General features: G+C 46.9%; 1 protein-coding gene across 2 annotated transcripts in view; it reads right to left on the bottom strand.

Moving 5' to 3' along the window:
* FGF11 (fibroblast growth factor 11) overlaps positions 1-26,115 on the bottom strand; it is a 67,162-nt gene extending 41,047 nt beyond the window's left edge. Inside the window, exons 1-2 of one of the 2 annotated variants that reach the window (XM_063446087.1) lie at positions 25,739-26,115; positions 21,414-21,524 (exon numbers count right to left, since the gene is read on the bottom strand). In XM_063446087.1, the coding sequence (XP_063302157.1) occupies positions 21,414-21,524; positions 25,739-25,952 (325 nt within the window). In that variant the 5' untranslated portion in view covers positions 25,953-26,115. The remainder of the gene's footprint in view (positions 1-21,413; positions 21,525-25,738) is intronic. The other variant, XM_063446088.1, reaches the window with a different exon arrangement.
* Between the last annotated feature and the right edge of the window lie 598 nt (positions 26,116-26,713).

Here is a 26,713-nt window from a genome sequence, read left to right as displayed (position 1 = left end):
ATTGTCTCCTGATATTGATATCAGTATGGTCCTAGTTTCAGAAGGTTTTCAGTCTGCTTCAGTCTGGTTATGAGTCGGCTCCTGTTTCAGTAGGTTTTCAGTATGAGCAGGGTCTAACTGAAAGGACAAGCTATTGAGATTATTTTTTTTACCTGTTATCAGAGTTCACATATTCTCAGTTTTTGCTTAAAACCTGCCCTAGACATGGTTTGTTATTAATCCTGGTATCAGTCTAATATTGGTCTCAGTATGTTTCCAGCCTGCCCTAGTCCAGGTATCTGTCTAATCTCGGTGTTGTGAAAGTGACCTCGCCACTGGTTCTTGGAGGAGCCTGCTGGCCAGCCTCTTACCCTGTGACTATGGCCCCTGCAATAGACCTGGCTAAAATACTTTGAAAGGGCTCTCTTCATGTGAAGTATGTACTTTTGTACTCCAGACAGAGAGACAGACCGTTAGCCCTGATTCCCTGGAACTGTTTTGGGCATGGGACCATGTGCACGGTCGGTCAAAAATAAGACTTCCAGGAAATTCCTGAACCCCTGAACTGATCAGGGTGATTTTTAGATATGTTGGTCACTCAGATCAGGGCTATCAGGGGATGTAACATTTATGTATTTTATAGGGTACTTTTGGGGTGTTTTTAAAAAGTATGTTTTTTCTGTGCTTGGAGATAATTGGATTAGAATTAGTACAGTTACTGATCCAATTATCTACCAGGCAGAGGGGAGTGAGTGCGTGCTATGTGTGGGAATGCCTTACATTGTAAATGTGTTATTATTGGTTTGTAAGTTTGTGTCCCCTTCCCCAACAATGTCCATGTGGGCGTACCCTTGCATGGGGACTTGCATAAAAGGCCAGCGTAACTACCATTAAACCAGTCTTACTTCACTCTCAACACAGAGTCTTGTCTCTTGTTGTAGGGACCTGGTATACAAGCTATAACCACTAGCTCTTGTAAGAGCTCCACAGCTATACTCTCTTGGAGGAGAGGTTCACCCACTGGCAGCTGGTTCCTGGTCTTGGGCTGAGGGTGGGTGGAGGACGGCGAGACCCCAACCAAGCTGCGGCAGTTCGTGGGGTTTACAGTGCTTATGGTGTTCGGTACGGAGCTTATGGTCCTCAGCGTCCGCTAGGAAGCATCGATTGACGGAGGCACCCAGTCAGGGTGCCAGGCGGTCCATCACACTCGGTCTCAGTATCTTTCCATCTTGTCTAGTCCCATTCTCAGTCTCAGTATGTTTCCAGCCTGCCCTTGTCCTGGTATCAGTCTAATCCCGGTCTCAGCCTCAGTATGCCCACGTGCCAATATGTGTCCAGCTTTTGCTGGTATGAGTTTAGCCCTGGTTTCAGTATGTTTGCAAACTATCTCTGTGCCGTATGAAGCCCTTGTTTTAATCTGATTTGCACCTGCCTTGGTTCTGTGTTAGTTGGGTCTTCAGTGAAATAAAAAGTGCATAAACACCATAAAAAATTTACATTTTCAGTATATTGTGTAATGTGTCACTATTTATAGTGCTCCAAATGTGCTATTTCACGTTTCAAAATGAATACGTTTTAACCAAACATTCTTATTATTTCAAAATGCCTGTAACTAAGCACATTAATTATTTGATCATGTCATACGTTGGCCTATTTAGACGTTTGTGTTTAGTAGACTTGTGCATAACGAACGAATTTGGGTAATCCAAAACGACATGTCTGAAAATATATATATAGTTTCAGGTGATTCGGGATTCATCCATGTGGTGTACCAAAATGGACCAAAAATAAACCATTTTAATGCTGAATATAAATATTAGGAATACACCGATCGTCCGCTACATTAAAACCACTGACAGGTGAAATAAATAATATTGATTAGATCGCTACAATAGCACATGTCACGGGGTGAGATATATTAGGCAGCAGGTAAATAGTCAGTTCTTGGATTTCATGTGTTGGAATTTGGAAAACTGGGCAAGTGAAAACATCTGACTTCCACAAGGGCCAAATAGTGATGGCTAGACGACTGGGTCAGAGCATCTCCAAAGCAGCAAGTCTTGTAGGGTGTTCCTCGTATGCAGTAGTTAGTACTTGCCAAAAGTGGTGCAAGGAACGACAACTGGTGAACCAGCGTCAGTGTCATAGGCGTCCAAGGCTCATTGAGGCTAGCCCGTCTAGTTTGATCACACAGAAGAGCAACTGTAGTTCAAATTTCTGAAAACGTAATGTTGACCATAATAGAAAGATGTCAGAACATATAGGTATGGGGCTGAGTAGTAGCAGATCGGTCAGAGTGTCCATGATGACCTCTGTTCACCACCAAAAGCACCTTCAATATCACAGAACCAAAACGGCTTATACATTTCTCATGTTGTTATTTCAAGAATTGCTCGTATAACGATTCTGAATTCGGCCATTTGGACGAACCCCGGTTTATTTGAAACAGTCTACGGTCATTTCATGTGATATAACACACTGAAAGCTTGTGCCATGGTAACAGAAAACTCAGATTTAAACATTTCTGGGCTGTTTTTATCTTTCTGAGCTACTGATGAAAGAATAAAATGACAGAACTGCTAAAAGGAGAAACAACGTGTAAACACAAGGTTAAGTAATTAGTCTAAGTGTTGTCCGTGTCGATACTTTGTGTTGTAAAACATTAAGTGTATGAATTATTCATACCCAGCATGGACGAAACTGTCTAAATAAATCTGTAAAAATATTTTACAGTTACACATAACAATGGAGGCTACACTCCAATTATAGACGTATAAACCGGTTATATTTGTGGTTTGCCTTCCTATAAATCTCCAGCCCCAACGTCATAAAGTAAACTATTAAAAATAATAATTAGTGGGATTGTCTATCACAAAATGGCTTATGAAATAGCACACTCATCAGATATTGAATATATTCAACATTTTAATAACTCCCGAGAATTTGCATCACTCTTCTAAAACTGCATGGACATTTTCTTCTTGTTTCTTGTTTTTTAATAGCAAACATTTGGATTGTCTGCTGCATTATGGGTAATCATGGAAAATTTACATTTTTATTTAATTATTAGTGATTTTGAAAATCATGTTACTCTCTGTATAGTACTGGTTACGGAACTGTTAAAAATGTATTAAAAATTGCTAGCAAACCACCCTGGGCCTCCCTATGCCATAAGTCTAGCTCTGACATTACTCTAGATCTACCATCAGTCCAGATCTGCCATCAGTCTAGTTCTGCCATCGGTCTCGTTCTGCCATCGGTCTCGTTCTGCCATCGGTCTCGTTCTGCCATCGGTCTCTGCCATTACTCTAGTTCTGCCATCGGTTTAAATTTGCCATCAGTCTAATTCAACCATCAGTCCAGTTCTGCCATTACTCTAGTTCTGCCATTACTCTAGTTCTGCCATTACTCTAGTTCTGCCATCAGTCCAGATCTGCCATCAGTCTAGTTCTGACATCACTCTAGTTCTGACATTACTCTAGTTCTGACATTACTCTAGTTCTGACATTACTCTAGTTCTGACATTACTCTAGTTCTGCTTTCAGTCTATATCTGCCATTACTCTCGTTCTGCCATCAGTCTAGTTCTGTCATCAGTCTAGTTCTGACATTAGTCTAGTTCTGACATTACTCTAGTTCTGCTATCAGTCCAGATCTGTCATCAGTCCAGATCTGTCATCAGTCTAGTTCTGCCATCAGTCTAGATCTGCCATTTCTCTAGATCTGCCATCAGTCTAGTTCTGCCATTGATCTAGTTCTGCCATTGATCTAGTTCTGCCATTGATCTAGTTCTGCCATTGATCTAGTTCTGCCATCGGTCTAGTTTTGCCATCAGTATAATTCTACCATCAGTCCAGTTCTGCCATTACTCTAGTTCTGCCATCAGTCTAGATCTGCCATTACTCTAGTTCTGCCATCAGTCTAGATCTGCCATTACTCTAGTTCTGCCATCAGTTTAGTTCTGCCATTACTCTAGTTCTACCATCAGTCCAGATCTGCCATCAGTGTAGTTATGCCATCAGTCTAGTTATGCCATCAGTCTAGTTTTGCCATCGGTCTCGTTCTGCCATTGGTCTCGTTCTGCCATTGGTCTCGTTCTGCCATTGGTCTCGTTCTGCCATTGGTCTCGTTCTGCCATTGGTCTCGTTCTGCCATTGGTCTCGTTCTGCCATTGGTCTCGTTCTGCCATTGGTCTCGTTCTGCCATTGGTCTCGTTCTGCCATTGGTCTCGTTCTGCCATTGGTCTCGTTCTGCCATTGGTCTCGTTCTGCCATTGGTCTCGTTCTGTCATCAGTCTAGTTCTGCCATCAGTCTAGTTCTGCCATCAGTCTGGTTCTGCCATCAGTCTGGTTTTGCCATCAGTCTGGTTTTGCCATCAGTCTGGTTCTGCCATCAGTCTCGTTCTGCCATCTGTCTCGTTCTGCCATCTGTCTCGTTCTGCCATTACTCTAGTTCTGCCATCAGTCTACTTCTGCCATTGATCTAGTTCTGCCATTGATCTAGTTCTGCCATCAGTCTAGTTCTGCCATCAGTCTAGTTCTGCCATCAGTCTGGTTCTGCCATCAGTCTGGTTTTGACATTACTCTAGTTCTGCTATCAGTCTAGATCTGCCATTACTCTAGCTCTGACATCAGTCTAGTTCTGCCATTAGTCTAGTTCTGCCATTAGTCTAGTTCTGCCATTAGTCTAGTTCTGCCATTAGTCTAGTTCTGCCATTAGTCTAGTTCTGCTATCAGTCCAGATCTTCCATCAGTCTAGTTCTACCATCGGTCTCGTTCTGCCATTACTCAAGCTATGACCAGTCTAGTTGTGCAATCAGTCTAGTTCTGACATTACTCTAGTTCTGCTATCAGTCTAGAACTGCCATTACTCTAGTTCTGCCACCGGTCTAGTTCTGCCATCAGTCTAGTTCTGCCATCAGTCTAGTTCTGCCATCAGTCTAGTTCTGCCATCAGTCTAGTTCTGCCATCAGTCTAGTTCTGCCATCAGTCTAGTTCTGCCATCAGTCTAGTTCTGCCATCAGTCTAGTTCTGCCATCAGTCTAGTTCTGCCATCAGTCTAGTTCTGCCATCAGTCTAGTTCTGCCATCAGTCTAGTTCTGCCATCAGTCTAGTTCTGCCATCAGTCTAGTTCTGCCATCAGTCTAGTTCTGCCATCAGTCTAGTTCTGCCATCAGTCTAGTTCTGCCATCAGTCTAGTTCTGCCATCAGTCTAGTTCTGCCATCAGTCTAGTTCTGCCATCAGTCTCGTTCTGCCATCAGTCTCGTTCTGCCATCTGTCTCGTTCTGCCATCAGTCTAGATCTGCCATCTGTCTCGTTCTGCCATCTGTCTCGTTCTGCCATCTGTCTAGTTCTGCCATCAGTCTAGTTCTGCCATCAGTCTAGTTCTGCCATCAGTCTAGTTCTGCCATCAGTCTAGTTCTGCCATCAGTCTAGTTCTGCCATCAGTCTAGTTCTGCCATCAGTCTAGTTCTGCCATCAGTCTAGTTCTGCCATCAGTCTAGTTCTGCCATCAGTTTAGATCTGCCATCAGTCTAGTTCTGCCATCAGTCTAGTTCTGCCATCAGTCTAGTTCTGCCATCAGTCTAGTTCTGCCATCAGTCTAGTTCTGCCATCAGTTTAGATCTGCCATCAGTTTAGATCTGCCATCAGTCTGGTTCTGCCATCTGTCTAGATCTGCCATCAGTTTAGATCTGCCATCAGTTTAGATCTGCCATCAGTCTGGTTCTGCCATCTGTCTCGTTCTGCCATCTGTCTCGTTCTGCCATCAGTCTAGTTCTGCCATCAGTCTAGTTCTGCCATCAGTCTAGTTCTGCCATCAGTCTAGTTCTGCCATCAGTCTAGTTCTGCCATCAGTCTAGTTCTGCCATCAGTCTAGTTCTGCCATCAGTCTAGTTCTGCCATCAGTCTAGTTCTGCCATCAGTCTAGTTCTGCCATCAGTCTAGTTCTGCCATCAGTCTAGTTCTGCCATCAGTCTAGTTCTGCCATCAGTCTAGTTCTGCCATCAGTCTAGTTCTGCCATCTGTCTAGATCTGCCATCTGTCTCGTTCTGCCATCTGTCTCGTTCTGCCATCTGTCTCGTTCTGCCATCTGTCTCGTTCTGCCATCTGTCTCGTTCTGCCATCAGTCTAGTTCTGCCATCAGTCTAGTTCTGCCATCAGTCTAGTTCTGCCATCAGTCTAGTTCTGCCATCAGTCTAGTTCTGCCATCAGTTTAGATCTGCCATCAGTCTGGTTCTGCCATCTGTCTCGTTCTGCCATCAGTTTAGATCTGCCATCAGTCTGGTTCTGCCATCTGTCTCGTTCTGCCATCTGTCTCGTTCTGCCATCAGTCTAGTTCTGCCATCAGTCTAGTTCTGCCATCAGTCTAGTTCTGCCATCAGTCTAGTTCTGCCATCAGTCTAGTTCTGCCATCAGTTTAGATCTGCCATCTGTCTGGTTCTGCCATCTGTCTGGTTCTGCCATCTGTCTCGTTCTGCCATCTGTCTCGTTCTGCCATTACTCTAGTTTTGGCATTACTCTAGCTCTGACATCAGTCTAGATCTGCCATTACTCTAGTTCTGCCATCAGTCTAGATCTGCCATTACTCTAGTTCTGCCATTACTCTAGTTCTGCCATTACTCTAGTTCTGCCATTACTCTAGTTCTACCATCAGTCCAGATCTGCCATCAGTCTAGATCTGCCATCAGTCTAGATCTGCCATCAGTCTAGATCTGCCATCAGTCTAGATCTGCCATCAGTCTGGTTCTGCCATCAGTCTGGTTCTGCCATCAGTCTGGTTCTGCCATCAGTCTGGTTCTGCCATCAGTCTGGTTCTGCCATCAGTCTGGTTCTGCCATCAGTCTGGTTCTGCCATCAGTCTGGTTCTGCCATCTGTCTCGTTCTGCCATTACTCTAGTTCTGTCATCAGTCTAGTTTTGACATTACTCTAGTTTTGTCATCAGTCTAGTTCTAACATTACTCTAGTTCTGCTATCAGTCTAGATCTGCCATTACTCTAGCTCTGACATCAGTCTAGTTCTGCCATCAGTCTAGTTCTGCCATTAGCCTAGTTCTGCCATTAGCCTAGTTCTGCCATTACTCTAGTTCTACTTTTAGTCTAGATCTGCCATTACTCTAGTTCTGACATCAGTCTAGTTCTGCCATTACTCTAGTTCTACCATCAGTCCAGATCTGCCATCAGTCTAGTTCTGTCATCAGTCTAATTCTGCAATCAGTCTAGTTCTGCCATCGGTCTCGTTCTGCCATTGATCTAGTTCTGCCATTGATCTAGTTCTGCCATCGGTCTAGTTTTGCCATCAGTATAATTCTACCATCTGTCCAGTGCCATCATTACTCTAGTTCTGCCATCAGTCTAGATCTGCCATTACTCTAGTTCTGCCTTCAGTCTAGTACTGCCATTACTCTAGATCTGCGATCAGTTTAGTTCTGCCATTACTCTAGTTCTGCCATCAGTCTAGATCTGCCATTACTCTAGCTCTGACATCAGTCTAGTTCTGCCATTAATCTAGTTCTGACATTACTCTAGTTCTGACATTACTCTAGTTCTACCATCAGTCCAGATCTGCTATCAGTGTAGTTATGCCATCAGTGTAGTTATGCCATCAGTGTAGTTATGCCATCAGTGTAGTTATGCCATCAGTGTAGTTATGCCATCAGTCTAGTTATGCCATCAGTCTAGTTCTGCCATCAGTCTAGTTCTGCCATCAGTCTAGTTCTGCCATCAGTCTAGTTCTGCCATCAGTCTAGTTCTGCCATCAGTCTAGTTCTGCCATCAGTCTAGTTCTGCCATCAGTCTAGTTCTGCCATCAGTCTAGTTCTGCCATCAGTCTAGTTCTGCCATCAGTCTAGTTCTGCCATCAGTCTAGTTCTGCCATCAGTCTAGTTCTGCCATCAGTCTAGTTCTGCCATCAGTCTAGTTCTGCCATCAGTCTAGTTCTGCCATCAGTCTAGTTCTGCCATCAGTCTAGTTCTGCCATCAGTCTAGTTCTGCCATCAGTCTAGTTCTGCCATCAGTCTAGTTCTGCCATCAGTCTAGTTCTGCCATCAGTCTAGTTCTGCCATCAGTCTAGTTCTGCCATCAGTCTAGTTCTGCCATCAGTCTAGTTCTGCCATCAGTCTAGTTCTGCCATCGGTCTAGTTCTGCCATCGGTCTAGATCTGCCATCGGTCTAGATCTGCCATTGGTCTCGTTCTGCCATTGGTCTCGTTCTGCCATCGATCTAGTTCTGCCATCAGTCTAGATCTGCCATCAGTCTAGATCTGCCATCAGTCTAGATCTGTCATCAGTCTAGATCTGCCATCAGTCTAGATCTGCCATCAGTCTAGATCTGCCATCAGTCTAGATCTGCCATTACTCTAGTTTTGTCATCAGTCTAGTTCTGACATTACTCTAGATCTGTCATTAGTCTAGTTCTGCCATTACTCTAGTTCTACCATCAGTCCAGATCTGCCAACAGTCCAGATCTGTCATCAGTCTAATTCTGCCGTCAGTCTAGTTCTGTCATCAGTCTAGTTCTGTCATCAGTCTAGTTCTGTCATCAGTCTAGTTCTGTCATCAGTCTAGTTCTGCCATCAGTCTAGTTCTGCCATCAGTCTAGTTCTGCCATCAGTCTAGTTCTGCCATCAGTCTAGTTCTGCCATCAGTCTAGTTCTGCCATCAGTCTAGTTCTGCCATCAGTCTAGTTCTGCCATCAGTCTAGTTCTGCCATCAGTCTAGTTCTGCCATCAGTCTAGTTCTGCCATCAGTCTAGTTCTGCCATCAGTCTAGTTCTGCCATCAGTCTAGTTCTGCCATCAGTCTAGTTCTGCCATCAGTCTAGTTCTGCCATCAGTCTAGTTCTGCCATCAGTCTAGTTCTGCCATCAGTCTAGTTCTGCCATCAGTCTAGTTCTGCCATCGGTCTAGTTCTGCCATCGGTCTAGATCTGCCATCGGTCTAGATCTGCCATTGGTCTCGTTCTGCCATTGGTCTCGTTCTGCCATCGATCTAGTTCTGCCATCAGTCTAGATCTGCCATCAGTCTAGATCTGCCATCAGTCTAGATCTGTCATCAGTCTAGATCTGCCATCAGTCTAGATCTGCCATCAGTCTAGATCTGCCATCAGTCTAGATCTGCCATTACTCTAGTTTTGTCATCAGTCTAGTTCTGACATTACTCTAGATCTGTCATTAGTCTAGTTCTGCCATTACTCTAGTTCTACCATCAGTCCAGATCTGCCAACAGTCCAGATCTGTCATCAGTCTAATTCTGCCGTCAGTCTAGTTCTGTCATCAGTCTAGTTCTGTCATCAGTCTAGTTCTGTCATCAGTCTAGTTCTGTCATCAGTCTAGGTCTGTCATCAGTCTAGTTCTGTCATCAGTCTAGTTCTGTCATCAGTCTAGTTCTGTCATCAGTCTAGTTCTGTCATCAGTCTAGTTCTGTCATCAGTCTAGTTCTGTCATCAGTCTAGTTCTGTCATCGGTCTAGTTCTGTCATCGGTCTAGTTCTGTCATCAGTCTAGTTCTGTCATCAGTCTAGTTCTGTCATCAGTCTAGTTCTGTCATCAGTCTAGTTCTGTCATCAGTCTAGTTCTGTCATCAGTCTAGTTCTGCCATCGGTCTAGTTCTGCCATCGGTCTCGTTCTACCATCCGTCTAGTTCTGCCATCAGTCTAGTTCTGCCATCAGTCTAGTTCTGCCATCAGTCTAGTTCTGCCATCAGTCTAGTTCTGCCATCATTCGAGTTCTGCCATCATTCGAGTTCTGCCATCATTCGAGTTCTGCCATCATTCGAGTTCTGCCATTTCTCTTGATCTGCCATCAGTCTAGCTCTGCCATTACTCTAGTTCTGCCATCTGTCTAATTCTTCCATCAGTCTAGTTCTGCCACTTCTCTTGATCTGCCATCAGTCTAGTTCTGCCATTACTCTTGTTCTGCCATCAGTCTAGTTCTGCCATTACTCTAGTTCTGACATTACTCTAGTTGTGTCATCAGTCTAGATCTGCCGTCAGTCTAATTCTGCCATTAGTCCAGCTTTGACATTACTCTTGATTTGTCATCGGTCTAGTTCTGCCATCAGTCTACTTCTGACATTACTCTAGTTCTACCATCTGTCTCGTTCTGCCATCAGTCTAGTTCTGCCATCAGTCTAGTTCTGCCATCAGTCTAGTTCTGCCATCAGTCTAGTTCTGCCATCAGTCTAGTTCTGCCATCAGTCTAGTTCTGCCATCAGTCTGGTTCTGCCATCTGTCTCGTTCTGCCATCAGTTTAGATCTGCCATCAGTCTGGTTCTGCCATCTGTCTCGTTCTGCCATCTGTCTCGTTCTGCCATTACTCTAGTTTTGGCATTACTCTAGCTCTGACATCAGTCTAGATCTGCCATTACTCTAGTTCTGCCATCAGTCTAGATCTGCCATTACTCTAGTTCTGCCATTACTCTAGTTCTGCCATTACTCTAGTTCTGCCATTACTCTAGTTCTGCCATCAGTCCAGATCTGCCATCAGTCTAGATCTGCCATCAGTCTAGATCTGCCATCAGTCTAGATCTGCCATCAGTCTGGTTCTGCCATCAGTCTGGTTCTGCCATCAGTCTGGTTCTGCCATCAGTCTGGTTCTGCCATCAGTCTGGTTCTACCATCAGTCTGGTTCTGCCATCAGTCTGGTTCTGCCATCAGTCTGGTTCTGCCATCTGTCTCGTTCTGCCATTACTCTAGTTCTGTCATCAGTCTAGTTTTGACATTACTCTAGTTTTGTCATCAGTCTAGTTCTAACATTACTCTAGTTCTGCTATCAGTCTAGATCTGCCATTACTCTAGCTCTGACATCAGTCTAGTTCTGCCATCAGTCTAGTTCTGCCATTAGCCTAGTTCTGCCATTACTCTAGTTCTACTTTTAGTCTAGATCTGCCATTACTCTAGTTCTGACATCAGTCTAGTTCTGCCATTACTCTAGTTCTACCATCAGTCCAGATCTGCCATCAGTCTAGTTCTGTCATCAGTCTAATTCTGCAATCAGTCTAGTTCTGCCATCGGTCTCGTTCTGCCATTGATCTAGTTCTGCCATTGATCTAGTTCTGCCATCGGTCTAGTTTTGCCATCAGTATAATTCTACCATCTGTCCAGTGCCATCATTACTCTAGTTCTGCCATCAGTCTAGATCTGCCATTACTCTAGTTCTGCCTTCAGTCTAGTACTGCCATTACTCTAGATCTGCGATCAGTTTAGTTCTGCCATTACTCTAGTTCTGCCATCAGTCTAGATCTGCCATTACTCTAGCTCTGACATCAGTCTAGTTCTGCCATTAATCTAGTTCTGACATTACTCTAGTTCTGACATTACTCTAGTTCTACCATCAGTCCAGATCTGCTATCAGTGTAGTTATGCCATCAGTGTAGTTATGCCATCAGTGTAGTTATGCCATCAGTGTAGTTATGCCATCAGTGTAGTTATGCCATCAGTGTAGTTATGCCATCAGTGTAGTTATGCCATCAGTCTAGTTCTGCCATCAGTCTAGTTCTGCCATCAGTCTAGTTCTGCCATCAGTCTAGTTCTGCCATCAGTCTAGTTCTGCCATCAGTCTAGTTCTGCCATCAGTCTAGTTCTGCCATCAGTCTAGTTCTGCCATCAGTCTAGTTCTGCCATCAGTCTAGTTCTGCCATCAGTCTAGTTCTGCCATCAGTCTAGTTCTGCCATCAGTCTAGTTCTGCCATCAGTCTAGTTCTGCCATCAGTCTAGTTCTGCCATCAGTCTAGTTCTGCCATCAGTCTAGTTCTGCCATCAGTCTAGTTCTGCCATCAGTCTAGTTCTGCCATCAGTCTAGTTCTGCCATCAGTCTAGTTCTGCCATCAGTCTAGTTCTGCCATCAGTCTAGTTCTGCCATCAGTCTAGTTCTGCCATCAGTCTAGTTCTGCCATCAGTCTAGTTCTGCCATCAGTCTAGTTCTGCCATCAGTCTAGTTCTGCCATCAGTCTAGTTCTGCCATCAGTCTAGTTCTGCCATCAGTCTAGTTCTGCCATCAGTCTAGTTCTGCCATCAGTCTAGTTCTGCCATCAGTCTAGTTCTGCCATCAGTCTAGTTCTGCCATCAGTCTAGTTCTGCCATCGGTCTAGTTCTGCCATCGGTCTAGATCTGCCATCGGTCTAGATCTGCCATTGGTCTCGTTCTGCCATTGGTCTCGTTCTGCCATCGATCTAGTTCTGCCATCAGTCTAGATCTGCCATCAGTCTAGATCTGCCATCAGTCTAGATCTGTCATCAGTCTAGATCTGCCATCAGTCTAGATCTGCCATCAGTCTAGATCTGCCATCAGTCTAGATCTGCCATCAGTCTAGATCTGCCATTACTCTAGTTTTGTCATCAGTCTAGTTCTGACATTACTCTAGATCTGTCATTAGTCTAGTTCTGCCATTACTCTAGTTCTACCATCAGTCCAGATCTGCCAACAGTCCAGATCTGTCATCAGTCTAATTCTGCCGTCAGTCTAGTTCTGTCATCAGTCTAGTTCTGTCATCAGTCTAGTTCTGTCATCAGTCTAGTTCTGTCATCAGTCTAGTTCTGTCATCAGTCTAGTTCTGTCATCAGTCTAGGTCTGTCATCAGTCTAGTTCTGTCATCAGTCTAGTTCTGTCATCAGTCTAGTTCTGTCATCAGTCTAGTTCTGTCATCAGTTTAGTTCTGTCATCAGTCTAGTTCTGTCATCAGTCTAGTTCTGTCATCAGTCTAGTTCTGTCATCGGTCTAGTTCTGTCATCGGTCTAGTTCTGTCATCAGTCTAGTTCTGTCATCAGTCTAGTTCTGTCATCAGTCTAGTTCTGTCATCAGTCTAGTTCTGCCATCGGTCTAGTTCTGCCATCGGTCTCGTTCTACCATCCGTCTAGTTCTGCCATCAGTCTAGTTCTGCCATCAGTCTAGTTCTGCCATCAGTCTAGTTCTGCCATCAGTCTAGTTCTGCCATCAGTCTAGTTCTGCCATCAGTCTAGTTCTGCCATCAGTCTAGTTCTGCCATCATTCGAGTTCTGCCATCATTCGAGTTCTGCCATCATTCGAGTTCTGCCATCATTCGAGTTCTGCCATTTCTCTTGATCTGCCATCAGTCTAGCTCTGCCATTACTCTAGTTCTGCCATCTGTCTAATTCTTCCATCAGTCTAGTTCTGCCACTTCTCTTGATCTGCCATCAGTCTAGTTCTGCCATTACTCTTGTTCTGCCATCAGTCTAGTTCTGCCATTACTCTAGTTCTGACATTACTCTAGTTGTGTCATCAGTCTAGATCTGCCGTCAGTCTAATTCTGCCATTAGTCCAGCTTTGACATTACTCTTGATTTGTCATCGGTCTAGTTCTGCCATCAGTCTACTTCTGACATTACTCTAGTTCTACCATCTGTCTCGTTCTGCCATCAGTCTAGTTCTGCCATCAGTCTAGTTCTGCCATCAGTCTAGTTCTGCCATCAGTCTAGTTCTGCCATCAGTCTAGTTCTGCCATCAGTCTAGTTCTGCCATCAGTCTGGTTCTGCCATCTGTCTCGTTCTGCCATCAGTTTAGATCTGCCATCAGTCTGGTTCTGCCATCTGTCTCGTTCTGCCATCTGTCTCGTTCTGCCATTACTCTAGTTTTGGCATTACTCTAGCTCTGACATCAGTCTAGATCTGCCATTACTCTAGTTCTGCCATCAGTCTAGATCTGCCATTACTCTAGTTCTGCCATTACTCTAGTTCTGCCATTACTCTAGTTCTGCCATTACTCTAGTTCTGCCATTACTCTAGTTCTACCATCAGTCCAGATCTGCCATCAGTCTAGATCTGCCATCAGTCTAGATCTGCCATCAGTCTAGATCTGCCATCAGTCTAGATCTGCCATCAGTCTAGATCTGCCATCAGTCTGGTTCTGCCATCAGTCTGGTTCTGCCATCAGTCTGGTTCTGCCATCAGTCTGGTTCTGCCATCAGTCTGGTTCTGCCATCAGTCTGGTTCTGCCATCAGTCTGGTTCTGCCATCAGTCTGGTTCTGCCATCAGTCTGGTTCTGCCATCAGTCTGGTTCTGCCATCTGTCTCGTTCTGCCATTACTCTAGTTTTGACATTACTCTAGTTTTGTCATCAGTCTAGTTCTAACATTACTCTAGTTCTGCTATCAGTCTAGATCTGCCATTACTCTAGCTCTGACATCAGTCTAGTTCTGCCATCAGTCTAGTTCTGCCATTAGCCTAGTTCTGCCATTACTCTAGTTCTGCTTTTAGTCTAGATCTGCCATTACTCTAGTTCTGACATCAGTCTAGTTCTGCCATTACTCTAGTTCTACCATCAGTCCAGATCTGCCATCAGTCTAGTTCTGTCATCAGTCTAATTCTGCAATCAGTCTAGTTCTGCCATCGGTCTCGTTCTGCCATTGATCTAGTTCTGCCATTGATCTAGTTCTGCCATCGGTCTAGTTTTGCCATCAGTATAATTCTACCATCTGTCCAGTGCCATCATTACTCTAGTTCTGCCATCAGTCTAGATCTGCCATTACTCTAGTTCTGCCTTCAGTCTAGTACTGCCATTACTCTAGATCTGCGATCAGTTTAGTTCTGCCATTACTCTAGTTCTGCCATCAGTCTAGATCTGCCATTACTCTAGCTCTGACATCAGTCTAGTTCTGCCATTAATCTAGTTCTGACATTACTCTAGTTCTGACATTACTCTAGTTCTACCATCAGTCCAGATCTGCCATCAGTGTAGTTATGCCATCAGTGTAGTTATGCCATCAGTGTAGTTATGCCATCAGTGTAGTTATGCCATCAGTGTAGTTATGCCATCAGTGTAGTTATGCCATCAGTGTAGTTATGCCATCAGTGTAGTTATGCCATCAGTGTAGTTATGCCATCAGTGTAGTTATGCCATCAGTGTAGTTATGCCATCAGTGTAGTTATGCCATCAGTGTAGTTATGCCATCAGTCTAGTTATGCCATCAGTCTAGTTCTGCCATCAGTCTAGTTCTGCCATCAGTCTAGTTCTGCCATCAGTCTAGTTCTGCCATCAGTCTAGTTCTGCCATCAGTCTAGTTCTGCCATCAGTCTAGTTCTGCCATCAGTCTAGTTCTGCCATCAGTCTAGTTCTGCCATCAGTCTAGTTCTGCCATCAGTCTAGTTCTGCCATCAGTCTAGTTCTGCCATCAGTCTAGTTCTGCCATCAGTCTAGTTCTGCCATCAGTCTAGTTCTGCCATCAGTCTAGTTCTGCCATCAGTCTAGTTCTGCCATCAGTCTAGTTCTGCCATCAGTCTAGTTCTGCCATCAGTCTAGTTCTGCCATCAGTCTAGTTCTGCCATCAGTCTAGTTCTGCCATCAGTCTAGTTCTGCCATCAGTCTAGTTCTGCCATCAGTCTAGTTCTGCCATCAGTCTAGTTCTGCCATCAGTCTAGTTCTGCCATCAGTCTAGTTCTGCCATCAGTCTAGTTCTGCCATCAGTCTAGTTCTGCCATCAGTCTAGTTCTGCCATCAGTCTAGTTCTGCCATCAGTCTAGTTCTGCCATCAGTCTAGTTCTGCCATCAGTCTAGTTCTGCCATCAGTCTAGTTCTGCCATCAGTCTAGTTCTGCCATCAGTCTAGTTCTGCCATCAGTCTAGTTCTGCCATCAGTCTAGTTCTGCCATCAGTCTAGTTCTGCCATCAGTCTAGATCTGCCATCGGTCTAGATCTGCCATCGGTCTAGATCTGCCATTGGTCTCGTTCTGCCATTGGTCTCGTTCTGCCATCGATCTAGTTCTGCCATCAGTCTAGATCTGCCATCAGTCTAGATCTGCCATCAGTCTAGATCTGCCATCAGTCTAGATCTGCCATCAGTCTAGATCTGCCATCAGTCTAGATCTGCCATTACTCTAGTTTTGTCATCAGTCTAGTTCTGACATTACTCTAGATCTGTCATTAGTCTAGTTCTGCCATTACTCTAGTTCTACCATCAGTCTAGTTCTGCCATCGGTCTCGTTCTACCATCAGTCTAGTTCTGCCATCAGTCTAGTTCTGCCATCAGTCTAGTTCTGCCATCAGTCTAGTTCTGCCATCAGTCTAGTTCTGCCATCAGTCTAGTTCTGCCATCAGTCTAGTTCTGCCATCATTCGAGTTCTGCCATCATTCGAGTTCTGCCATCATTCGAGTTCTGCCATCATTCGAGTTCTGCCATTTCTCTTGATTTCTCTGCCATCAGTCTAGCTCTGCCATTACTCTAGTTCTGCCATCTGTCTAATTCTTCCATCAGTCTAGTTCTGCCACTTCTCTTGATCTGCCATCAGTCTAGTTCTGCCATTACTCTTGTTCTGCCATCAGTCTAGTTCTGCCATTACTCTTGTTCTGCCATCAGTCTAGTTCTGCCATTACTCTAGTTCTGACATTACTCTAGTTCTGACATTACTCTAGTTCTGACATTACTCTAGTTGTGTCATCAGTCTAGATCTGCCGTCAGTCTAATTCTGCCATTAGTCCAGCTTTGACATTACTCTTGATTTGTCATCGGTCTAGTTCTGCCATCAGTCTACTTCTGACATTACTCTAGTTCTACCATCAGTCTAGTTCTGCCATCAGTCCAGATCTGCCATCAGTCTAGTTCTGCCATTACTCTAGTTCTGCCATCAGTCTACTTCTGACATTACTCTAGATCTGCCATCAGTTTAGTTCTGCCTTTACTCTGGTTCTGACATCAATCTAGTTCTGCCATTACTCTAGTTCTGTCATGAGTCTAGATCTGCCATTACTCTAGTTTTGTCATCAGTCTAGTTCTGACATTATTCTAGTTCTGCCATCAGTCTAGATCTGCAATTACTCTAGTTCTGAAATTACTCTAGATTTGTTATCAGTCTAGTACTGCCATCAGTCTACATCTGCCATCAGTCTTCAACTGCCATCAGTCTAGTACTGCCATTACTCTAGATCTGCGATCAGTTTAGTTCTGCCATTACTCTAGTTCTACCATCAGTCTAGATCTGCCATTACTCTAGCTCTGACATCAGTCTAGTTCTGACATTACTCTAGTTCTGCTATCAGTCTAGATCTGCCATTACTCTAGTTCTGCCATCAGTCTAGTTCTACCATCAGTCTAGTTCTACCATTACTCTAGTTCTGCCATCGGTTTAAATTTGCCATCAGTCTAATTCAACCATCAGTCCAGTTCTGCCATTACTCTAGTTTTGCCATCAGTCTCGTTCTGCCATCGGTCTCGTTCTGCCATCGGTCTCGTTCTGCCATCGGTCTCGTTCTGCCATCGGTCTCGTTCTGCCATCGGTCTCGTTCTGCCATCGGTCTCGTTCTGCCATCGGTCTCGTTCTGCCATCGGTCTCGTTCTGCCATCGGTCTCGTTCTGCCATCGGTCTCGTTCTGCCATCGGTCTCGTTCTGCCATCGGTCTCGTTCTGCCATCGGTCTCGTTCTGCCATCGGTCTGGATCTGCCATCAGTCTAGATCTACCATCAGTCTAGATCTGCCATCAGTCTAGTTCTACCATCGGTCTCGTTCTACCATCGGTCTCGTTCTGCCATTGTCAGGGTCTTACCTGAGTTGGGAGTCTGTAGCGCAGATATGTTGCTCACCCTTGCAGATAGCCACAAGCCGAGGTGGTCAGGTAAGAATTCACCTGGCCTGTGGGTCTGTGCACGGGGGCTGTGCAGGATGCAGTACCAAATACGCAGGACAGGCAAGGACAGACCCAGCAGGATAGTCGAGGGATAGCCGAGGTCAAAGGATGCCAGAGGTCAGGAACAACGAGGAGTAGCCGAAGTCAAGGGATGCCAGAGGTCAGAATAAACGTAGTCACAAGCCGAGGTCAAATATACGAAGCAGATAAACTGGAACACTGGTACGACACAGGAACACTAGATCAAAGACTTGACACTGAGCACAGGGCGAGGCTGGGTTTAAATACCCTGCTGATGATCGATCAGAGTCAGGTGAGACACAGACAAGTCAAGATGCAGCCCCCGGTGTAGTAGCCAAGCCAGGATGAACAAGACCGGAATCAGTAGTCTCTGAGTAAAGCTGCTGTGGCTCAGAGGCAGAAAGCAGGACTAGGAGTGAAAAGTTCACCGGTTCAAGTCCCCTGTTGGGAATTCCAGGAGCGACCACGTCTGGCCGTCTGTCTCATAGGTGAGAACCCTGACAGCCATTACTCTAGTTCTGCCATTACTCTAGTTCTGCCATTACTCTAGTTCTGCCATCGGTTTCAATTTGCCATCAGTCTAATTCAACCATCAGTCCAGTTTAGTTTTGCCATCGGTCTAGTTCTGCCATCGGTCTAGTTTTGCCATCGGTCTAGTTCTGCCATCGGTCTAGTTCTGCCATCGGTCTAGTTCTGCCATCGGTCTAGTTTTGCCATCGGTCTTGTTCTGCCATTTGTCTAGTTCTGCCATCAGTCTAATTCTACCATCAGTCCACTTCTGCCATCAGTCTAGTTCTGCCATCAGTCTAGATCTGCCATTACTCTAGATCTGCAATCAGTCTAGTTCTGCCATTACTCTAGTTCTGCCATTACTCTAGATCTGCCATCAGTCTAGTTCTGCCATTACTCTAGACCTGCCATCAGTCTAGTTCTGCCATTACTCTATACCTGCCATCAGTCTAGTTCTGCCATTACTCTATACCTGCCATCAGTCTAGTTCTGCCATCAGTCTAGTTCTGACATTACTCTAATTCTGCCATCAGTCTAAATCTGTCATCAGTCTAATTCTGTCATCAGTCTAGTTCTGCTATCAGTCCAGTTCTGCCATTAATCTAGACCGGCCATCAGTCTAGTTCTGACATTAGTCTAGTTCTGACATTAGTCTAGTTCTGACATTAGTCTAGTTCTGTCATCAATTTAATTCTGTCATTACTCTAGTTCTGCTATCAGTCTAGATCTGCCATCAGTTTATTTCTGCCATCAGCCTAGTTCTGCCATTAGTCAATATCTGCCATTAGTCTCGTTCTGACTCTACTCTAGTTCTGCCTTCAGTCTAGATCTGCCATCGCTAATTCATGCACTAAAACATCCGAACAAGCTGCATTCAATGATGGTCAGCACAAACGGCCACATTCGTGCATTTTACACTTATAACCAAGGGAAAAGAGACCGAACGCAGAGACTGAACTTGTGGAACTAATTTGGGGCAGAGAAACATGCGAACAGTCGGTCACATCCACATTTTCACTAACTCCCGAACCCCTGGTCCAATTTGTGCCATGTTTGGATATGTTGAAAATGTAATGTTTGTTAAAATCTGATGCATAATTTCAAAGTTATGAAAAACGTGGAAAAAGTATATTTTTTAGCTTGGAGATAATTGAGCGATATAACAATTAACTTAATTATCTCCCAAGCAGAGGGGAGGAATGTATTGTAATCAATGGGTGTGCTTTTACTGGGACATTGTAACTGATTGGCTATTGTAATTTCATTGTTGGTGCCCCACAAGGTCCAGTGGGTGGTAACATTACTGTAAAATCCTGCATAAAAGCAGCTGCCGTGTGGTCATTAAATCAGTTCTACTTCACCCTTCAAAAAGTAGCCTTGTCTCGTTATTGAAAGGGAACTTGCTCAGCTTAATCACTAGCTCTTTTAAGAGCTCGGCCTCTCTACTGCTCCAAGGATTCAGCGGATGGGATCTCACCTCTCCACTACAGCCCAGCACCTTGCCTGGAAGAAGGGCGTTTCTGACGGCAGATACCCCTCTACAACCTGGGTAGCTGTATTACTCTATGTGGCGAACAGAACCTCGCCACGGCCTTTTTCAGAGGCCTGCTTGCCAGCCTCATGCCAAAAGACCTCACCAAGGCCTTTTGCAGAGGCCTGCTTGCCAGCCTCCTGCCAAAAGACTATGGGCCAGGTCAGCGACTGTAAAGAACCATATTATATTCCCCCTGGTTCCCCTGGTATGGCACTTTCCATAGAACCAAACGCTAGCTCACTGGCGGCCATTCACATGGACCAAAACCGCAAATAGACTTCAGGGGGACTTAGCCGTGAATGCCCTAGAACTATTTTCGGCATTAAAACTTTGCGGTTCCTGGTCGGTCCCCCAGCGGCACTTAGCCGCGATTCTATGGAATTGTTTTCGGCAGGAAGACTTCACGGTTCCTGGTCGGTCCCCAGAGGCACTTAGCCGTGATTCTATGGAACTATTTTGAGCATGGGACCATGCATGCAGTCGGCCAAAACTGTGACTCTCAGGAAATTTCTGAGCCCCTGAACCGATCTGGGTGATGTTGTTCACCCAGATTGGGGCTACCAGTGGATGTAGCTTTTGTTTTGTATGTTTTAAAGGTATTTTGTGGGTTTTATAAAAATGTGTGTATTTGTGTCTGGAGATAATTGAGTTAATATAGTACATGACTCCATTATCTCCCAGGTACAGAGGAGGGAGTATCTGATTATGTATGGAAGTGTCCCGGCTCTGAGAACCAATGTGGTTGTGTATTTGTTTATACTCTCAGGTCCGAGGGGGAGTGCCCCTTGCATCGGGACTTGCATAAAAGGTTCGTTGTGGCTACCTAAACGAGTTCCTGCTTACCCTTAATATAGAGCCTTGTCTCATGTGTGGAGGAAACCGCTGTATTTACCCTGGGGATTGCTATATCACTACACTCCTCTGGGTTATTATCACTTGGTCTTGTAAGAGCAGCCTGCTACACTCTGTGGAGTAGGAGAGGTCTGCCCACTGGAAGCTGTATCCTGGTCTTGGGTCCAGGGTGGGTGGAGGACAGCGATACCCCAGCCAAGCTGTAACGCTGGAAGTGGGGACTACGGTGCAGATGGTGTCTGGTGCGGTGCTTGTGGTACTCGGTAGGCACTAGGGGGTAGCGATTGGAATCAGGGTGTCAGGCGGTCCGCCACACTCTAGTTCTGCCATCAGTCTAGTTCTGCCATCAGTCTAGTTCTGCCATCAGTCTAATTCTGATATTAGTTTAGTTTGGACATTACTCTAGTTCTGCCATCAGTCTAGTTCTGCCATTACTCTAGTTCTGACATTACTCTAGATCTGCCATCAGTCTAGTTCTGGTGTCAGTTGAGGTTTGTTTACACTCGAGTTCTGCTTGTGGTACTCGGTAGGCACTAGGGGCTAGCGATTGGCGGAGGCACCCAATTAGGGTGCCAGGTGGTCCACCACACGCTAGTTCTGCCATCAGTCTAATTCTGATATTAGTTTAGTTTGGACAGTAGTCTAGTTCCACCATTAGTCTAGTTCTGCCATCAGTCTAATTCTAATATTAGTTTAGTTTGGACATTAGTCTAGTTCCACCATTAGTCTAGTTCCACCATTAGTCTAGTTCTGCCATCAGTCTACTTCTGATATTAGTTTAGTTTGGACATTACTGAAGTTCTGCCATCAGTCTAGTTCTGGTATCGATCTATTTCCAATGTCAGCATAGCTCCTGTTACGGTCTATTGCTAGTATTACGGGTACACGTCTAGACTGTCCAGTGTTTGGAATTAGCCTGATGCTCGGAGTATAATTTATTCCTTGAATGACTCACTGTGCGAGTTTCCTTCCTCCTTGGTCCCTTGTATGGTTCCATCAGGAAGAAGTTGAAGATAAAAGCCCACTCTGCAGAGTAAGCGGGTTACAATCCCCTTCAGCTGAGGCTCTGAGTGACAGAAATGTAACGTAATAAGTGGATATAGAGGTTCACGTTCACAGTGTTAGCTTGCCCTCTGTCCTACCTTCCTGCTCTTCCTTCTTACCCACCCCCACTCTCCTTCTTTACTAATTAACTCTGCCTTTTCTCCTTCTCTCCGTCCCTGACCTGCTTTCTTTCATCTCTTTGTCCCTAGAGAGAATGTGTTCAATCCATTATACAGACAGCTCAGTGAATGAAGGAATCACAGAGACAGAGAAGACTAACAAGTCAGTACAGGAATAGCAGAGAGAGCTGCAGGGAAGGATGGAAGTGTAGTGACAGAGCTGTGTGTGGGGTCAGTACAGGAATAGCAGAGAGAGCTGCAGGGCAGGATGGAGGTGCAGTGACAGAGCTGTGTGTGGGGCCAGTACAGGAATAGCAGAGAGAGCTGCAGGGCAGGATGGAGGTGTAGTGACAGAGCTGTGTGTGGGGTCAGTTCAGGAATAGCAGAGAGAGCTGCAGGGCAGGATGGAGGTGTAGTGACAGAGCTCTGTGTGGGGTCAGTACAGGAATAGCAGAGAGAGCTGCAGGGCAGGATGGAGGTGTAGTGACAGAGCTGTGTGTGGGGTCAGTTCAGGAATAGCAGAGAGAGCTGCAGGGCAGGATGGAGGTGTAGTGACAGAGCTGTGTGTGGGGTCAGTACAGGAATAGCAGGGAGAGCTGCAGGGCAGGATGGAGGTGGAGGGCAGGATGGAGGTGCAGTGACAGAGCTGTGTGTGGGGTCAGTACAGGAATAGCAGAGAGAGAGCTGCGGGGCAGGATGGAGGTGCAGTGACAGAGCTGTGTGTGGGGTATAGCAGAGCTGTGTGTGGGGTATAGCAGAGACAGGAATAACAGAGAGCGGCAGGGCAGGATGGAGGTGCAGTGACAGGGCTGTGTGTGGGGTCAGTACAGGAATAGCAGAGAGAGAGCTGCGGGGCAGGATGGAGGTGCAGTGACAGAGCTGTGTGTGGGGTCAGTACAGGAATAGCAGAGAGAGAGATGCAGGGCAGGATGGAGGTGTAGTGACAGAGCTGTGTGTGGGGTCAGTACAGGAATAGCAGAGAGAGCTGCAGGGCAGGATGGAAGTGTAGTGACAGAGCTGTGTGTGCGGTCAGTACAGGAATAGCAGAGAGAGCTGCAGGGCAGGATGGAGGTGCAGTGACAGGGCTGTGTGTGGGGTCAGTACAGGAATAGCAGAGAGAGAGCTGCGGGGCAAGATGGAGGTGCAGTGACAGAGCTGTGTGTGGGGTCAGTACAGGAATAGCAGAGAGAGAGCTGCAGGGCAGGATGGAGGTGCAGTGACAGAGCTGTGTGTGGGGTCAGTACAGGAATAGCAGAGAGAGCTGCAGGGCAGGATGGAGGTACAGTGACAGAGCTGTGTGTGCGGTCAGTACAGGAATAGTAGAGAGAGCTGCAGGGCAGGATGGAGGTGCAGTGACAGAGCTGTGTGTGGGGTCAGTACAGGAATAGCAGAGAGAGCTGCAGGGCAGGATGGAGGTGTAGTGACAGAGCTGTGTGTGGGGTCAGTACAGGAATAGCAGAGAGAGCTGCAGGGCAGGATGGAGGTGCAGTGACAGAGCTGTGTGTGGGGTCAGTACAGGAATAGCAGAGAGAGCTGCAGGGCAGGATAGAGGTACAGTGACAGCTTTGTGTGGGGTCAGTACAGGAATAGCAGAGAGAGCTGCAGGGCAGGATGGAGGTGTAGTGACAGAGCTGTGTGTGGGGTCAGTACAGGAATAGCAGAGAGAGCTGCAGGGCAGGATGGAGGTGTAGTGACAGAGCTGGATGTGCGGGGTCAGTACAGGAATAGCAGAGAGAGCTGCAGGGCAGGATGGAGGGGCAGTGACAGAGCTGTGTGTGGGGTCAGTACAGGAATAGCAGAGAGAGCGGCAGGGCAGGATGGAGGTGTAGTGACAGATCTGCGTGTGGGGTCAGTACAGGAATAGCAGAGAGAGATATAGGGCAGGATGGAGGTGCAGTGACAGAGCTGTATGTGGGGTCAGTACAGGAATAGCAGAGAGAGCTGCAGGGCAGGATGGAGGTGCAGTGACAGAGCTGTGTGTGGGGTCAGTACAGGAATAGCAGAGAGAGCTGCAGGGCAGGATGGATGTGCAGTGATAGAGCGGTGTGTTGGGTCAGTACAGGAATAGCAGAGAGAGCTGCAGGGCAGGATGGAGGTGTAGTGACAGGGCTGTGTGTGGGGTGAGTACAGGAATAGCAGAGAGAGCTGCAGGGCAGGATGGAGGTTCAGTGACAGAGCTGTGTGTGAGGTCAGTACAGGAATAGCAGAGAGAGCTGCAGGGCAGGATGGAGGTGCAGTGACAGAGCTGTGTGTGGGGTCAGTACAGGAATAGCAGTGAGAGCTGCAGGGCAGGATTGAGGTGCAGTGACAGAGCTGTGTGTGGGGTCAGTACAGGAATAGCAGAGAGAGCTGCAGGGCAGGATGGAGGTGTAGTGACAGAGCTGTGTGTGGGGTCAGTACAGGAATAGCAGAGAGAGCTGCAGGGCAGGATGGAGGTGCAGTGACATAGCTGTGTGTGGGGTCAGTACAGGAATAGCAGAGAGAGCTGCAGGGCAGGGTGGAGGTGTAGTGACAGAGCAGTGTGTGTGGTCAGTACAGGAATAGCAGAGAGCTGCAGGGTAGGATGGAGGTGCAGTGACATAGCTGTGTGTGAGGTCAGTACAGGAATAGCAAAGAGAGCTGCAGGGCAGGATGGAGGTGCAGTAACAGAGCTGTGTTTGGGGTCAGTACAGGAATAGCAGAGAGAGCTGCTGGGCAGGATGGAGGTGCAGTGACAGAGATGTGTGTGGGGTCAGTACAGGAATAGCAGAGAGAGCTGCAGGGCAGGATGGAGGTGTAGTGACAGAGCTGTGTGTGGGGTCAGTACAGGAATAGCAGAGAGAGCTGCAGGGCAGGATGGAGGTGCAGTAACAGAGATGTGTGTGGGGTCAGTACTGGAATAGCAGAGAGCTGCAGGGCAGGATGGAGGTGTAGTGACAGAGCTGTGTGTGGGGTCAGTACAGGAATAGCAGAGAGAGCTGCAGGGCAGGATGGAGGTGTAGTGACAGAGCTGTGTGTGGGGTCAGTACAGGAATAGCAGAGAGAACTGCAGGGCAGGATGGAGGTGCAGTGACATAGCTGTGTGTGGGGTCAGTACAGGAATAGCAGAGAGAGCTGCAGGGCAGGATGGAGGTGCAGTAACAGAGCTGTGTGTGGGGTCAGTACAGGAATAGCAGAGAGAGCTGCAGGGCAGGATGGAGGTGCAGTGGCAGAGCTGTGTGTGGGGTCAGTACAGGAATAGCAGAGAGAGGTGCAGGGCAGAATGGAGGGGTAGTGACAGAGCTGTGTGTGGGGTCAGTACAGGAATAGCAGAGAGAGCTGCAGGGCAGGATGGAGGGGTAGTGACAGAGCTGTGTGTACAGGAATAGCAGAGAGAGCTGCAGGGCAGGATGGAGGTGTAGTGACATAGCTGTGTGTGGGGTCAGTACAGGAATAGCAGAGAGAGCTGCAGGGCAGGATGGAGGGGTAGTGACAGAGCTGTGTGTACAGGAATAGCAGAGAGAGGTGCAGGGCAGAATGGAGGTGCAGTAACAGAGCTGTGTGTGGGGTCAGTACAGGAATAGCAGAGAGAGCTGCAGGGCAGGATGGAGGTGCAGTGACAGAGCTGTGTGTGGGGTCAGTACAGGAATAGCAGAGAGAGCTGCAGGGCAGGATGAAGGTGCAGTAACAGAGTTGTGTGTGGGGTCAGTACGGGAATAGCAGAGAGAGCTGCAGGGCAGGATGGAGGTGCAGTGACAGAGCTGGGTGTGGGGTCAGTACAGGAATAGCAGAGAGAGCTGCAGGGCAGGATGGAGGTGCAGTGACAGAGCTGTGTGTGGGGTCAGTACGGGAATAGCAGAGAGAGCTGCAGGGCAGGATGGAGGTGTAGTGACAGAGCTGTGTGTGGGGTCAGTACAGGAATAGCAGAGAGCTGCAGGGCAGGATGGAGGTGTAGTGACAGAGCTGTGTGTGGGGTCAGTACAGGAATAGCAGAGAGAGCTGCAGGGCAGGATGGAGGTGTAGTGACAGAGGTTCCACCCATCTCCTACTTCTCCCACATACCCCCACCCTATTATCAGCCCAGGAAATATACCCACCACAATAACGATAAAACAGTTGTGTCTTGCATCCCCACATGCATAAAGTTTGCACCCCTTACCTATATTTCTTTCCTTCTTACCAGGGTCCTTGTTCAGCGATCCCCGGGGGCTCCCACACATTCGCACCTTGGAGACCAGGAAGAGGAGCTGTTTTTGGCAGAGTGACTTGGTTCCTCGGGGGCAGACCTTTCTCTGGGGGGGTGCAGGGCGAGGTCCCACCGATTCTCTCACCTCTCGCTTCTGCCGAATCAGAGAACTGGCAAGAGCAGCCATACCCCCGCCCTCTGGTCACCTTGTCAATTTCCACCCAAAGCCCATAGGACCTCCTGGAGCAGAGGTGAAGTCTCACGTTATCCCTCTCTCTATCCTACCCGTCTATTGTCTCCTTCTCTCTGGATAACGTGTGTCTTTGTGTCGCTCGCTCTCGCTTCTTTAACAGTTCCTTCCACTCTCTCAATCGCTGCCTGTCAGTGTCCCTCCCTCCCCATCTCTAACCTTCCTCTCTATGTCCCCACATTCACTCCCCCCCCCTCCCAAAAGCAACCAAGCAGCAGCCGCGCAGACACTGAAATCACAAAACTTTTACTATGATTAACACATTGTGTTTCATCAACAGATCTCACGACATGCTCCTCTCTGCTATTCCTGTACTGACCCCACACACAGCTGTGTCACTGCACCTCCATCCTGCCCTGCAGCTCTCTCTGCTATTCCTGTACTGACCCCACACACAGCTGTCACTGCACCTCCATCCTGCCCTGCAGCTCTCTCTGCTATTCCTGTACTGACCCCACACACAGCTCTGTCACTGCACCTCCATCCTGCCCTGCAGGTCTCTCTGCTATTCCTGTACTAACCCCCCACACTGCTCTGTCACTACACCTCCATCCTGCCCTGCAGGTCTCTCTGCTATTCCTGTACTAACCCCCCACACTGCTCTGTCACTGCACCTCCATCCTGCCCTGCAGGTCTCTCTGCTATTCCTGTACTGACCCCACACACAGCTCTGTCACTGCACCTCCATCCTGCCCTGC

Source organism: Pelobates fuscus, chromosome 3 (assembly GCF_036172605.1).
Source record: "Pelobates fuscus isolate aPelFus1 chromosome 3, aPelFus1.pri, whole genome shotgun sequence".
NCBI classification, from domain to species: Eukaryota; Metazoa; Chordata; class Amphibia; order Anura; family Pelobatidae; genus Pelobates; species Pelobates fuscus.
The sequence above is the reverse complement of the archived record's forward strand: the minus strand, read 5'-3'. Positions and strand labels throughout refer to the sequence as shown.